Genomic DNA, 13,095 nt, shown 5'->3' with positions numbered 1-13,095 from the left:
CTTTACTTTCTGACTTTGACTTCCTTAGAAGATGGCGGTGACTCCACATGACAGCCGAGGGACAGATCGGGTGTCGACATCGCTGGCTCCCTGGACAGGGAAGTGTCCATATTTTAAAAGTCAGCAGCTGCAGTATTTGTATCGGCTGACTTTAAAAAAAAAAAAATAATTCGGCAGAACTCCGCTTTAAAGTCCCATACTCCCCAATATGGTCTCTCTTTTCTGTTTACTATAAGGGATGATGGTGCCTACTATTTGAATCTGTGTCTTGATCACTCTAATCCCCTACCTAGATATGAGCTAATTAAAATTATGAAATGCATCTTAAAATACAGATAGCAAAAATACCTATTTCTGGCCTAACATGATATGGCCTGTATAGCTGCGAAAGCGAGGTGCCGCACTGTAAACCAATCAAGGTTCTACTGCAATACATAGTGCCATCCATCTAACACTGGGGGCTACATTACAGGAGGAGAAAGCAGATTGAGCTCCTGCTCTGTTATTGTCCATTTGCTGGCTGGGTCAGAGTTTTGCTGAGCTGCAGTGCAATCTGCAGAAAGGTCTCAAAACAGGACCTGATCGTGCTGTCTTAACCTCCCTAGTGGTAATCCCGGGTTGGGATTTTACTAACACAAGAGGTAACCCGGAGCCAGACTCGGGATCGCATCGCTGGATACAGGGAGGACATGGAGAAGTTACTTACCTTGTCCCCTGGATCCAGCGATGTCCAGCGATGTCCAGCTGGATCCAGGGGTCCTTGTCCCCTAGATCCAGCGATGTCCTCCGTGCTGTGTGATCGAGCTGTCCTCCCCTCTATTCACACAGTGCCGAATGCCGCCGAGCTCCGTTCCCTACAATGTTACGGCGCACGGGAGCGGAGATCGGTGCCAAATTCAAAAAACAGATTACAGTACTGTATAAAAAAATACACACCCCCTTTGTCCCTAGTGGTCTGTGTGATGCACTGCATGCGCTTTTATATTATAAATACTGTTTTTTCTGACTGGAATTTGGGGATTGTCCATAGCAACCAGAAAGTTTCCCTTTTTCAGTGTTTTAGGATTTGATTACATTATTGAATAATTTTTATTATTATTTATTATATTATAAACTTTATCATACCCCGGATGTCTGCTAGAGTCTGGTCTGAACAGATTTAAGAGAGTTATTCCTGAGAGTTACAGGACTACAATATAAAACGCCAAATTTCCATGCAAAATAATTGTACCGCTTTCAGCACCTAAAACCAGAATGAATCATACCGCCAGGGAGGTTAAAGGATTATCTGCACCTTAAGAAATTTCACTGTATTTATGCATAATTCATCTTACCTTATCTATAAAAAAAACTGATGGTGAATTTAATTTAGATGGTTAAGCAGCATGCGACACACCGGGTGCAAAGTAACAAGGTCAAGCATGCTGAGACATTCAGTTCTACAACAGGCTGAAAGTACTTGGGGTTAAGTCTATAGCAGATAGTAAAGCAATAAATAAAAGTCTACAAATTCTAATTCATGACACTGGGTGTATGCCATCATGAACATATGTTATCTATATCTCTGCAAAAACTTACAAAGACATTTTTATTATTATGTAACTGTGAAAAGCAACATCTGCAGTTGTGTAAACCTAGTCTCAGGAATGCACTGTACAGTGTTGTGTTAAGAAATGCAACAAAATTCATTCCTACTCTTATAAAAATCGGGTTTGCATAACAATGTCTGTAGAAAGCAACAATTAATGGAATCAAATCTGTGATGAAGAGTTGCATTGTCTTGCGATCATCTGCATTTTCCAGTGCAGGCAAAATGCAAGCAAATAAGAAAATACATTCAAGGGAATTCATCAAATTTGGATCTGCCAAAATCTGGAGCAGCTGTGCATGACAAGCAATCACATGTAAAGTGTAGCGCACCTGCAGTGTGAAGAGTTACACAGAATTTATTGGAGAACAGTCGTCATGCGCTTTGGTCGCCCTGGAAAAGCACGCCAGTGTAAAAGGGACCTAACAGAGCAAACTGAAGACAGAAGCTGGCTGGTTGCTATGCACAGCTTCTCCAGGGTTTCGTCTGCCCTATTATTTTCTATACCACTCATTCCCAGTAAAATTCATGTCGAAAAAGTCCTGCATGCTGCATTTGGTTGCATTGAGTTTGTCATTCAAATTAGTGGAATTGAGATCTTTCCAAATTGCAATGCATGCTTGCAACAGGTAATTAAGCAAAATAACATAACTACTTCTCAACAAAAATGAAAGGACAGGTTAAAAGACATGTAGAAGAAGTCATAAACTTACAGTCTGCCTCCGTCGGTAGGTAAAGTTTTTCCAGAGAAGGAGTCCTAGTTGCGTACAGTAAGTCATCTTCCCTCTGAGAATGCACACTGCTTCACCTCTGCGGCTCTGGCAGAAGTTGTTGCAGTACCAAAGGCTTTAGGTTGCTCATTAACTGAAAAAGAGTCAGAAAGGGAAATGGCTATAAGCTTCCTGAGTTGAAGGAAAAAATAAAACCTGTTGCATGTTCTTATTTACTGTGAAAGACAGGTACATAACAATGATAGCTGCTAATATGGGCAATATATTCAAGTGTCCGATAATGACCTGAAACTATGAAGCAATTTACGAGGCAAAGATATCTCTCACCTCTATGAACGTCTTTCTCAGGTGAACAATAGAGACATAACTGGCTTCTATACTCAACAATTACAACATTCTAGACAATCCCAGTGAATTGGTGCAAGATTCACAATATGGTGTTGATTTACTAAAACTGGAGCTTTGCAAAAGCTGGTGCAGCTCTGCATAAAAACCAGCTTTCAGTTTTTTTTTTCTTTTTTGTCAAAGCTTAATTGAACAAGCTGAAGTTAGAAGCTGATTGGCTACCATGCACAGGTACACCAGATTTTTCACTTACCACTTTTAGTAAATCAACCTCTATGTGTTTGTCATTAAGGACCTGCTTGATAAGTGAATACTTCATTGATCCTAACATGGTCATGCATGGTCATATGGTATCACGGCACTCTTACAATCACCCTTTTACCCAACATGTACATCCTCTATTCGGAAAATGTTCTGGAATACAGAAAAACCACAAAAGGCTTCACAGTTCTATATCAAATAAAGGATTCTGACACTTGATTCTAATAGGAGTATATAGTAAGTACCCTGTACAGTTAAGACCTGCTTTGGCCTATACTTCTGTATCTACTGGTTTTTGATGTGGTTTTCACATAAAGTAGCCTCTGATTATACTTCATAGTTTTACTGCCATTATAATTGTAATTAAAAAAATAGATAAAAAGTTTTGACCTTATTTGACAATTTGAAATTATACAATTTTTTTCTGATCCTTAAACATTCAAGGAACCCTTATAGAACTTAATTTCTATAACAATTCAATTTAATGCCGCGTACACACGACCAGACTTTTCAACATCAAAAGTCCAACGGAACGATTCCGGCAGACCATTCGATCGTGTGTGGGCTGCAGCGGACTTTTGATCTGCAAAAGTCTGACAGACTTTAGAAATGGAACATGTTTCAAATTTTTCCGACAGAACTCCGCCGGACCCAGTTCCTACTGAGAAATCCGCTCGTGTGTATGCTAGTCCAACGGACAAAAACCGACGCGAGGGCAGCTATTGGCTACTGGCTATGAACTTCCTTATTCTAGTCCAGTCGTACGTGATCACGTCGGAATCCGGAATCCGTCGGACTTTGGTGTGATTGTGTGTGGACAAGTCCGTTCATTCGGAAAGTCCGTCATAACTCCATCAGAACTCCATCGAAAGTCTGTCGGACCTAGTCCCTCGAAAAAGTCCGGTCGTGTGTAAGCAGCATAAGAGTGCTTTCATGAGACATTTTGTACGTACTACTTCTCAATTAAAAAAGTAAAACATGCTCACCTGCTTGGTTTATAAGGGTGGGAGTGGGACCACTAATGTAATTATACATTAAGGCCAGGTTCACACTATACTACAGGACAGTAGTATGACTTTCATCCTACTTTGCTCTGCGACATCAGTCCTACATTGGTCCTATATTGGTCCTACATCCATCCGACTTTCATGAACAGGAAACTACATTGATCTGACTTTTCAGATAGTACGACTTGTCCTTTGACCAATCAAAACTAACACAATGGGAGGGGCTACAGCAGGGGGCAGGAAATAACATAATGTCGGATGACAAAGTCGGATGGTTAGGACAAGGGTCCGACTTTGATCCTACTTCATTGATAGTCAATGGGCCGAAGTAGGATCAAAGTCAGACCAAAGTAGTACAGGGAGCATTATCAAAGTCGGACCGACTTGTGTCGGACCAGTTAAGACAGCTCCCATAGGGAAACATTGCTTTTCACACGGCATGCGAAATGAGCTCCCAATGTTGGAGCGTTTGTCGTACCAGTGTGAACCCGGCCTCAAGCAAAACTTGTGTAATATGGCACACTGCTGTCTATACTATGAAAGGCATGCTCAAATGTAACACAAGTGAGCACTCAAAAATGTGATCTTAAAAGGCACCTTTTGAAATCTAAGTTGTTTTGTTCCATTCATGGATTCCACTGTTGTGGTCTTTATTAATTTTTTATTTATTTCAGGAACTTATATAGCGCCGTCAATTTAGGCAGCGCTTTTACATATATATTGTACAATCACATCTGTTCAAATCTTGCATCTCATTCCTAGTTCGTGGCTTTGGCTAAGCTGCATGGAGGTTTTATTTTTCTATGATAAAGCTATTTAACCCGTACCAGCAATTATTTTAATTACTACGTATTGATTTTAATTTGTTGCTAATTATGTGTTAGTTAAATTTCGGTAGCATGCTAAGGTAGTTTATATCTTTAATTTCTATTTGGTACTCTTACTGCCTGTCCAAACTTTCTAATTATAACAAAGCCACCATTTAATCTTTTTATAGATTAATTAATAAAAATAAAAAAAATGGAATTCACATAGTTTGCAGAAATACCTGAACACGTTTTTGCATCAACATCCTGTATGGCAGCATTCACACTGAGAGACACAGTGCTGTCTACCACTGATGCTCTTTATATACTTTGCAACTGTCTGGCAATTTCAGTCACTTTAACATGCTTATGATTGCAAAATCAGCCAGGCATACATAGATCGAGGTTTGGCCGGTACAGCAGGGACCAGCCAAATTTCGATTTACACATCGGCAGGCTGGTTGTACAGAAGTCAATCTGCCATCAACTTCTGTACAACCAGCCTGTTGAAAAATATTTCACATGGTCAGCACCACTAGCTACAGCAGGCAGCACTGATCACTGAATTCTGACGTTGGGGGAGTCTCTCTGTCATCAGGACTTAAAGTGATACTAAAGTTTTTGCCTAAAAATAACAAACATGTTATACTTACCTGCTTTGTGCAGTGATTTTGCATGGAGCAGTCCAGATTCTCCTCTACTCAGGTGCCTCTTTGGCTTTCCTGGCTCCTCCCCGCTGACGTGTGCCCCCACAGCAAGCAGCTTGCTATGGTGGCACCAAGCTGAGCTGCAGCTCCGTGTGTCCATTCAGACACGGACCCCTGGATAGGCCCTGCCCCTCTCTCTCTTCATTGGCTCACTGACTTTGATTGACAGCAGCTGGAGCCAATGGCGCTCGGCTGTTGTCTCAGCCAATAAGGAGGAGAGTCCCAGGCAGCAGAGTCTCTCCTGCTACATTGCTGGATAGAAATTGGCTCAGGTAAGCATTAGAGGGGCTGAGGGGGTTGCTGCACACAGAAGGTTTTTTATCTTAATGTATAGAATGCATTAAGCTAAAAAGCCTTCCGTGTGCAGCAGCCCTCCTCATATTTACCCAACGTCCATCTAGATCCATCAATGTTGCAGGAGTATCTCGGCTGCCCTGGACTCCCCTCATTGGCTGAGACAGCAACACATACCATTGGCTCCCGCTGCTGTCAAAGTCAGTCAGCCAATGAGGAGTAAAAGGGAGCTGGACCGGGCCACGGCTCCATGTCTGAACGGACACAGGAAGGTTTGGCTTGGGTGCCCCATAGCAACCTGCTTGCTGTGGGGACACTCAGCAGGAGGGAGGGGCCAGGAGCACCAGCAAGGGACCAGAGAAAAGGAGTATCTGGGCTGCTCTGTGCAAAACCACTGCACTGGTGAGTATGACATTTTTTTTTTTTTGTTAAAAATAACAAACAAGGGACTTTAGTATCACTTTAATAGCTCAGCTGGAGTGAATCCCACATTCCTATTGAGTGTGTGGGTAGGGGAATTGGTCATTTTTTTCATGCAACCCTATGGTTGAAAGAAAAAAAGGCTCACGTATAGGCCTTACACAGAAATGAAATGATCAAAACTGTTGGAAGCAGACTGGTTTGAACTGTTTGTATTTGTGGTTGAAAATGTGAATGGCCAGCATTAGAGTTTCTCAGGATGGGACTGGTCCTAGATCAGGGTTGCTTTAGAAAAGGTTTGGTTTTGGGTTTAATTCGGCTTTAATCATAGCCATTGCATAGATTAGGGCCCTGTTTGGGCTGAAACGCATAAGTGTTTAAGCATACATGGAGCTTTCACCCTGTCTCCAATATAGTTACTAAAGTAATCCTGGAATCGAGTACTGATTCATATCTTAGAAATTTGATTACGGTGGACAGGAACCTCACCTGGAGCGCCAAATACCTTCACTATTCTTTATGCACTATTTGGTTGAGCGGCGGTGAGTTTTTTTTTTTCCCCGTATTTGCTAACCCTGGTAGATGTTCTTTGGCCTCAAGGCTGATTGGAAAGAACTACAAATCTTTTGGCAGATAAAGTATATCAACTTTGTATTTCACTGTCTGTCTGCTTTAACTAATGAGTTATTTATTTTCAGTTATTTCTTCTGGAAGAGAACAATATGTAGATTTATGGCACATGTGAACCAAGTCTTGTATTTGGCAGCCATCTACTTGTTAGAATGCTCACAGGGATCTTTGTTCAGGCCGCTCAGCCCAAAGCAACCCTCAATATTTTACAACAGGCATATAGACAGTAAAAGCCAGTCCAGTAGACATGTTAGGACTGAACAAACACTGGCTGCTTTCTAATATCTATGTATGCAAGCAATTTAAACCTTTTTTGTTCTCTTCAATGTTTGCCCAAAAGCCTGACAACCTAAGTTTTACATCAGCCAATGAGACAATGGGGAAAAATTCCAGAACTATTTGGAGGGGGTTACCATGCTTTTTTTTTTATTGATGTGCATTGTATATCTTACATAGATGCCCCTTTTGAGGCTCCCCAGAGAAGCTATTTTGAGCACATTCAGTTGGAAGCATAAAAAGGAGCACCCAGATTGACTGAATGGATTATCTATATAAGAACTGGATAGATTAAAAGCTCACAGTTGGCCTAGGAGCATCTTGGAACCTCAACACATATAAATTGTATTCATGATTAACCGTAAGAAAGCCAACCTGGCATGCTCATATAAAATTGTTATGCTCAGAAAATGTATTTTTTACAATAGATCAAAAAGTATTGTAAAGCTGAAGGTGCTTAAAAGTGCGGGATCTAAAATAACAAACATTTATACTCACCTAGATGGCTGCAGCATCGGATCGCTGAGAACTGAGTGATCAAAGACTGCTAATCTCTCAGTTCTTGGGCTTCAGAGAGCTGGTGACTGTCAGTCACTGGTTCTCTGCTCTGCCTTTCCAGCATTCTCTGGAGCGCTGGGCTGTGGAAGGGGCAGGAGCGGAAGCGGCTGGCTCAGCCTCTCAATGACATGCTGAAAGGCTGAGCTAGCAGGCATCTGGGCATTATTATCAGACCAGCCCTGTGAGTTCTTTAGGCTGCTGTTGGCTGAATAAGGGTCACAGGGGTACAGAATGAAGTGCACTACTGTGACCCACAGGCAAAGTATGGCCAAAAGAACTTTGGCCATACTTATCCTTTAACCAATATATGGGAACTAGTAATTTTTACCGTGAATACCACTTTGGAAAATCTAGATGCATGTATATATTCTTTGTTGTATCTTCTCTACTATTCAATCCAAAAATATATTTACATAAAATTTTGGGTGTTTTAAATTTAATATAACCCAGCTTTCTTAAACACTAACAAAATGATAGCATGTCATTAACAGAATAGCCTATACAAGGTTTGAAAATCAGTGGTAGGGGAGGTGGACTTAATTTAGCAAAATAATGTGCAATATCCCCAGCGAGCAATTACGGTAAACCCTGTATTACTTTATTAAATAAGCCTGAATAAAGCCATTTGTACTCTGAAGACCCTTTCTGGTAGCAAAATATTTATTGTACATAGTCATGTTATGTAGATATAATGGTCATAAAGGTTCCATGGAAAAACAAGGGGGTGTTTACTAATTAGCAAAAAAGACTGCCATTGTATTATTATTATTTAAGGTACTTATATAGCGCCGTCAATTTACGCAGCGCTTTACATATACATTGCACATTCACATTGGTCCCTACTCTCAAGGAGCTTACAATCTAAGGTCCCTAACTCACATTCATATACGAGGACAGGGAGAACATGCAAACTGCAGTTAGTGTCGTGGTTGGGATTCGAACCAGCAACCCTTTTTTACTGCTAGGTGAGAGTGCTACTGTCATTAGTGCCTAAAACAGTAAACCAGTATTACCTCACTAAAATAATAATGTCCATAATCCCACCACACCACACAAGCATACCCAACCTAACTATATATCTTATAATTATACCAGCACTGACAGTAGATAACAGCCACTAGGAACTTGACATGTTCTTTTTATTTTTGCCCTCCTTACAATAAATTTGCTATAAAACAACAAAACTGTCACCGTCTAGGCTAGCCTCTCAACCTTTTCAACATGGAGGAACCCTTGAAAATTAGAAATCTACAACACTTGAGAGGCAGAGGCAGAAATTGCCAATGCTGAAGGAACCCCTAGTAACTTCTGGAGGAACCCTGGTTGAGAATCACTGGTCTAGGCAATAGTTTTGCATAGAGCAGTCCCTAACCTCCTCTCCTCAGGATCCCTGCTTGTGCTTCTGGCTCCCCCCTCAAGCTATTTGCTATGGGGGCACTCATGCATGCTTGCTCCTGATCTGGCTCTTTGTGTACATAAAATACAGAGTGGCCCCACCCCCCCACTCCCTCCTCACTGGCTGTGATTGACAGCAGTAGGGGCCATTGGCTCCCGCTGCTGTGTCTGAGTCAATGAGGAGGGAGAGTGCCTAGAGAACCTCTGCTCCCATGCACATCACTGGATCAAGATTGGGCGCAGGCAAGTATAGGGGGGAGGGGGCTAGCTGTATGCAGAAGGTTTTTTACCTGAATGCATAGAATAGTACCACTTTATGTAAATCCCCTTTTAGACAGTTGTGACTTAAACAAGTTTCCCTTCTAATCCCATTCTAGTGGAAACCCAACATGTTCAGTCCCTATGACCGTAATCGGGGCAAATACAGAGGGCTCATCTCCTCAGCGAGGGCATTGACAGAAATAAATACCTGATGGGCTTTCATATACTATACTGACGGTGTAATTATGAAGCTAGCATTTTCATTTAACAAAAAATGAATACAGGATATGGAAAGAGTCAGTCATGTTTGTACAAGTTCATGACATAGTTCCACTATCTATTCTCAGAATTCTCCCCAAGCACTCCCAGTTTCCCCTGCAGATATCCAGAGAACAGAAAGGCAGAAGGTCAGAGCATGCTTTTTAGTGTCAGAAAAACAGGCCTCAATGTTTTATGGTTCACCGCACTCATAGAAATGTAGGCATGTAATATAGAAAGGAATGGGGAATCACGTGTCATCTTTTCCTGAAGAAATCATGGTCAGCCTCCCTTTCTATTGCCAACAATGGCAATGGCCCTACATTTGGTATAGCATCCAGTCTATTTTTGTTACAATCAAACCTGCTCATCTAGCATTTCCTGAAATAATCACTGGCTTTTTAATGAAGGGATGGTGTCAACAAGCGGAAGGTGACAACATATATTTTGCCCATTACTAGTTCATGCAGTAGCTCCTGTGGAATGCATCTTATAAAAATGTGATAAGCAGAGATCTCTATATTAAATGAATTAGTCACTAATAAGCTTTGCACAAATTAGTCCTTAACAAAACAATACTTTATCTACGCAACATGTCATTAAGGGGCAACCCTTTACAGTTTATGCCATGATGAGCACATTTAACAGACCATACCTTTGCTTAGAGCCATAACTATAACCACAGAAAAACGAATAATGGTCACTGGTCTTTCTTATCTCCATACAGAAGGCAATTCCTCTAGTTATACAGAACAATAAATGTTTTCAAAGCAATTGCATAAGGCTCCAATGTACATTAGCAACTCCTAAACTTGAGTTTAGGAGCTTTTGGCGTTTTTTTGCCAAAGCTCCTAAACTCAACTCCATAAAAAACAATGTTTCCATGTACACATAGGCTTTTAGGACCGTTTAGGAGCTGCTGCGGTTAGGGGAGGTGTTCAACCTCCACCAACCCCCCTCGCCTGAATACGGAAGAATCTCGTTCAGGATAGGAAAGTTTTGTAGTTAAGAGTAGTTTAGGTGTACATGAAGCCTAAATGTTGTTTCCAAGCTGCCTATGCAGTCAATTCATCCAAATTATTTATCTATTGCTACTGCTACCTGCATAAATCATTATGTAGCCAGACAGCTCTGGGTCCCTGTGTCTTTCTGCTTCATAGTAGTTATGTGGCCTTCCAAGGGCATGGTTACACTCTTGTTGTCCACAATCACATTGCCTATTTAATGCAAAAAAAATAAAAAATCGAACATTTTCTGTTGCCATATTGTGCTGTATGCTTCATGCAGCGGGCTTCTATTCAACTATGTTGTCCAAAAATCAAAAGTGTGTACAGAAAAATGATGGTCATTGATTATAGGAGATGCGGTCTCCACCAGCCTAGGATTTTTTTCCATATGTGATGACTGCCATTTACATGGTAAATTATAACATCTTAGTGAATATATATTGCATTTCCGTGTTGTTGGCCTAACCCTACTTCTGTTCTGTAGGTACAGCTGGCAGGACTTTGCAATCCAACAATCCAAGCAATCCATCAACAAGGTCCTGAAAAATACCGAAAATACTGTAAATCTGAATATTATGGCACCCAAGCCAAAGATGCCAGTTATTATAGGAATTTTAATTTAAAATTGGTCTTTCTGGCATGTAATGAAGAAGATGTCAAATAAGCACAACCCCCAAAATCTACCCTAAACATGGTATTGCCTAGCCAATCACCATAGAAAATACTATGCATCCATACATCAGTATGGAAACCATTTCTCCTCTGTATAGTTTCACCTCGGTGGAGGCAAGTAGATTCGATGTAAGATTACACTTTCTAACCTGTACTGCAAAAAAATAACAAACTGAAGTTGCTTGCATGCTGGGAGAAGCTGTTCTACTTTTATGGTTCAATTTTTATTAAAAAGGTGCCAGTGCAGGGAAAATTGCTATATTTTTTTCTTAATAGAGTACAGTAGTATTCTATGATCACTGCTGTATTTGAATAGTTGATTCTGACAGCGATCACAAAATTTAAAGTGTGAAAGTTTGTAAGTAGGCTATTACGTCTAATGTAACTTACTTATTTGATAAGATAACTTTCTTTAACAGACATTAAGTCAATATATGACATTACTACATGATGTATCTAATAGATACTGTGAATGTTACACATGAACTAAATGCACTTGTTTACGGTACTGCCTTATGTTACCAACTTCAGATTCTTTGTCTTCCTATAATGTTCACCCCAGGTGACCTTTCATACCTACCCTTTCAAACCAGCTGTGCTACTTAGTTAAACCAATGTAAAAGATATGCTGTTTATGGACATGGAATGTGAAGAGTTAACTTTCAAAAATACTTCATGCTAAAAGTACACTTGCCACTTTGCAAAGAAAGACACTGGAAGCTTAAGATGTATGTAAGGTAAAACTAAAAAACTTTATTTGTATGATATGGCTAAAATGGGGATGGCTGTTGGGGAGATTTATCGTCACCGTTTGCCTTGGTGTCCACTGTCACAAAGAGACAAAAAGTGAAGGAAAAGCCAAAATTTTAGAGTGGTCTCTTATGCCGCGTACACACGACCAGACTTTGAGGGACTAGGTCCGACAGACTTTCGACGGAGTTCTGACAGAGTTCTGACGGACTTTCCGAATGAACGGACTTGGCCACACACAATCACACCAAAATCCGACGGATTCGAACGCGATGACGCACGACTGGACTAGAATAAAGAAGTTCATAGCCAGTAGCCAATAGCTGCCCTCGCATCGGTTTTTGTCCGTCGGACTAGCATACACACAAGCGGATTTCTCGGTAGGAACTGGGTCCGGCGGAGTTCTGGCGGAAAAATTTGAAACATGTTCCATTTCTAAAGTCTGTCAGACTTTTGAAAATTAAAAGTCCGCTGCAGCCCACACACGATCAAATGGTCTGCCGGAATCATTCCGTCGGACTTTTGATGTTGAAAAGTCCGGTCGTGTGTACGCGGCATAAGATTCCAAGATTTCAAGGAAAGCCTCCAAAGAGGACACCTGTACTTGTGACAGATCTCCTAGGTGAGGATTCTTCTCACTTTGGAGAGAGTTCCTCTTGTGTTGACAGGACAGGAAGTGAATGGAAATCTCCTCAGTAGGCCAGAGGCTGCAAACACAAAAAAAAAATCCTTGTATCCTGTACGCTCCTGGATCTTACTGCGTTGCTGCTCCTCCCATCAGTTTTTCTCTGACTGATCATGTACCTATAGGAGGAAGAACCTCCCATCCATCTATCAGCGCCTTGATGCGATTCAGTTTGCTTTGAGCGCTATACAAATTAATTATTCATTCATCTATTCAAGTCAATTTTTGCAAATTCGCAAACAACGTTTTTTTTTTAAGAGAAATAGTTTTCGCTTTAATGTGTTTCAAAGTATACAATTTTTGTACAGCGTCTCTTCCAGAGGACACAAACAAATAATTTGGCAAGGTGCAGTGATTTATGCAGATCCTTTCCTGTTATTCTAGGTCTTTTATCCTATCGGCACTACACGTTGCGCTCTTGCGTTCTGTGCGGGATGCCCACTC

General features: G+C 41.0%; 1 protein-coding gene across 4 annotated transcripts in view; it reads right to left on the bottom strand.

Moving 5' to 3' along the window:
* The window catches only part of ABCA1 (ATP binding cassette subfamily A member 1), a 151,150-nt gene that overhangs the window by 120,129 nt on the left and 17,926 nt on the right, over window positions 1–13,095 (bottom strand). For all 4 annotated transcript variants that reach the window (XM_077475186.1, XM_077475187.1, XM_077475189.1 and 1 more), the window contains exon 2: window positions 2,302–2,452. In XM_077475186.1, coding sequence (XP_077331312.1) covers window positions 2,302–2,367 — 66 coding nt within the window. In that variant the 5' untranslated portion in view covers window positions 2,368–2,452. The remainder of the gene's footprint in view (window positions 1–2,301; window positions 2,453–13,095) is intronic.

The sequence above is a fragment of the Lithobates pipiens genome, unplaced genomic scaffold (assembly GCF_037356315.1).
Source record: "Lithobates pipiens isolate NorthernLeopardFrog02 unplaced genomic scaffold, aLitPip1_a1.2 Scaffold_13, whole genome shotgun sequence".
NCBI classification, from domain to species: Eukaryota; Metazoa; Chordata; class Amphibia; order Anura; family Ranidae; genus Lithobates; species Lithobates pipiens.
The sequence above is the reverse complement of the archived record's forward strand: the minus strand, read 5'-3'. Positions and strand labels throughout refer to the sequence as shown.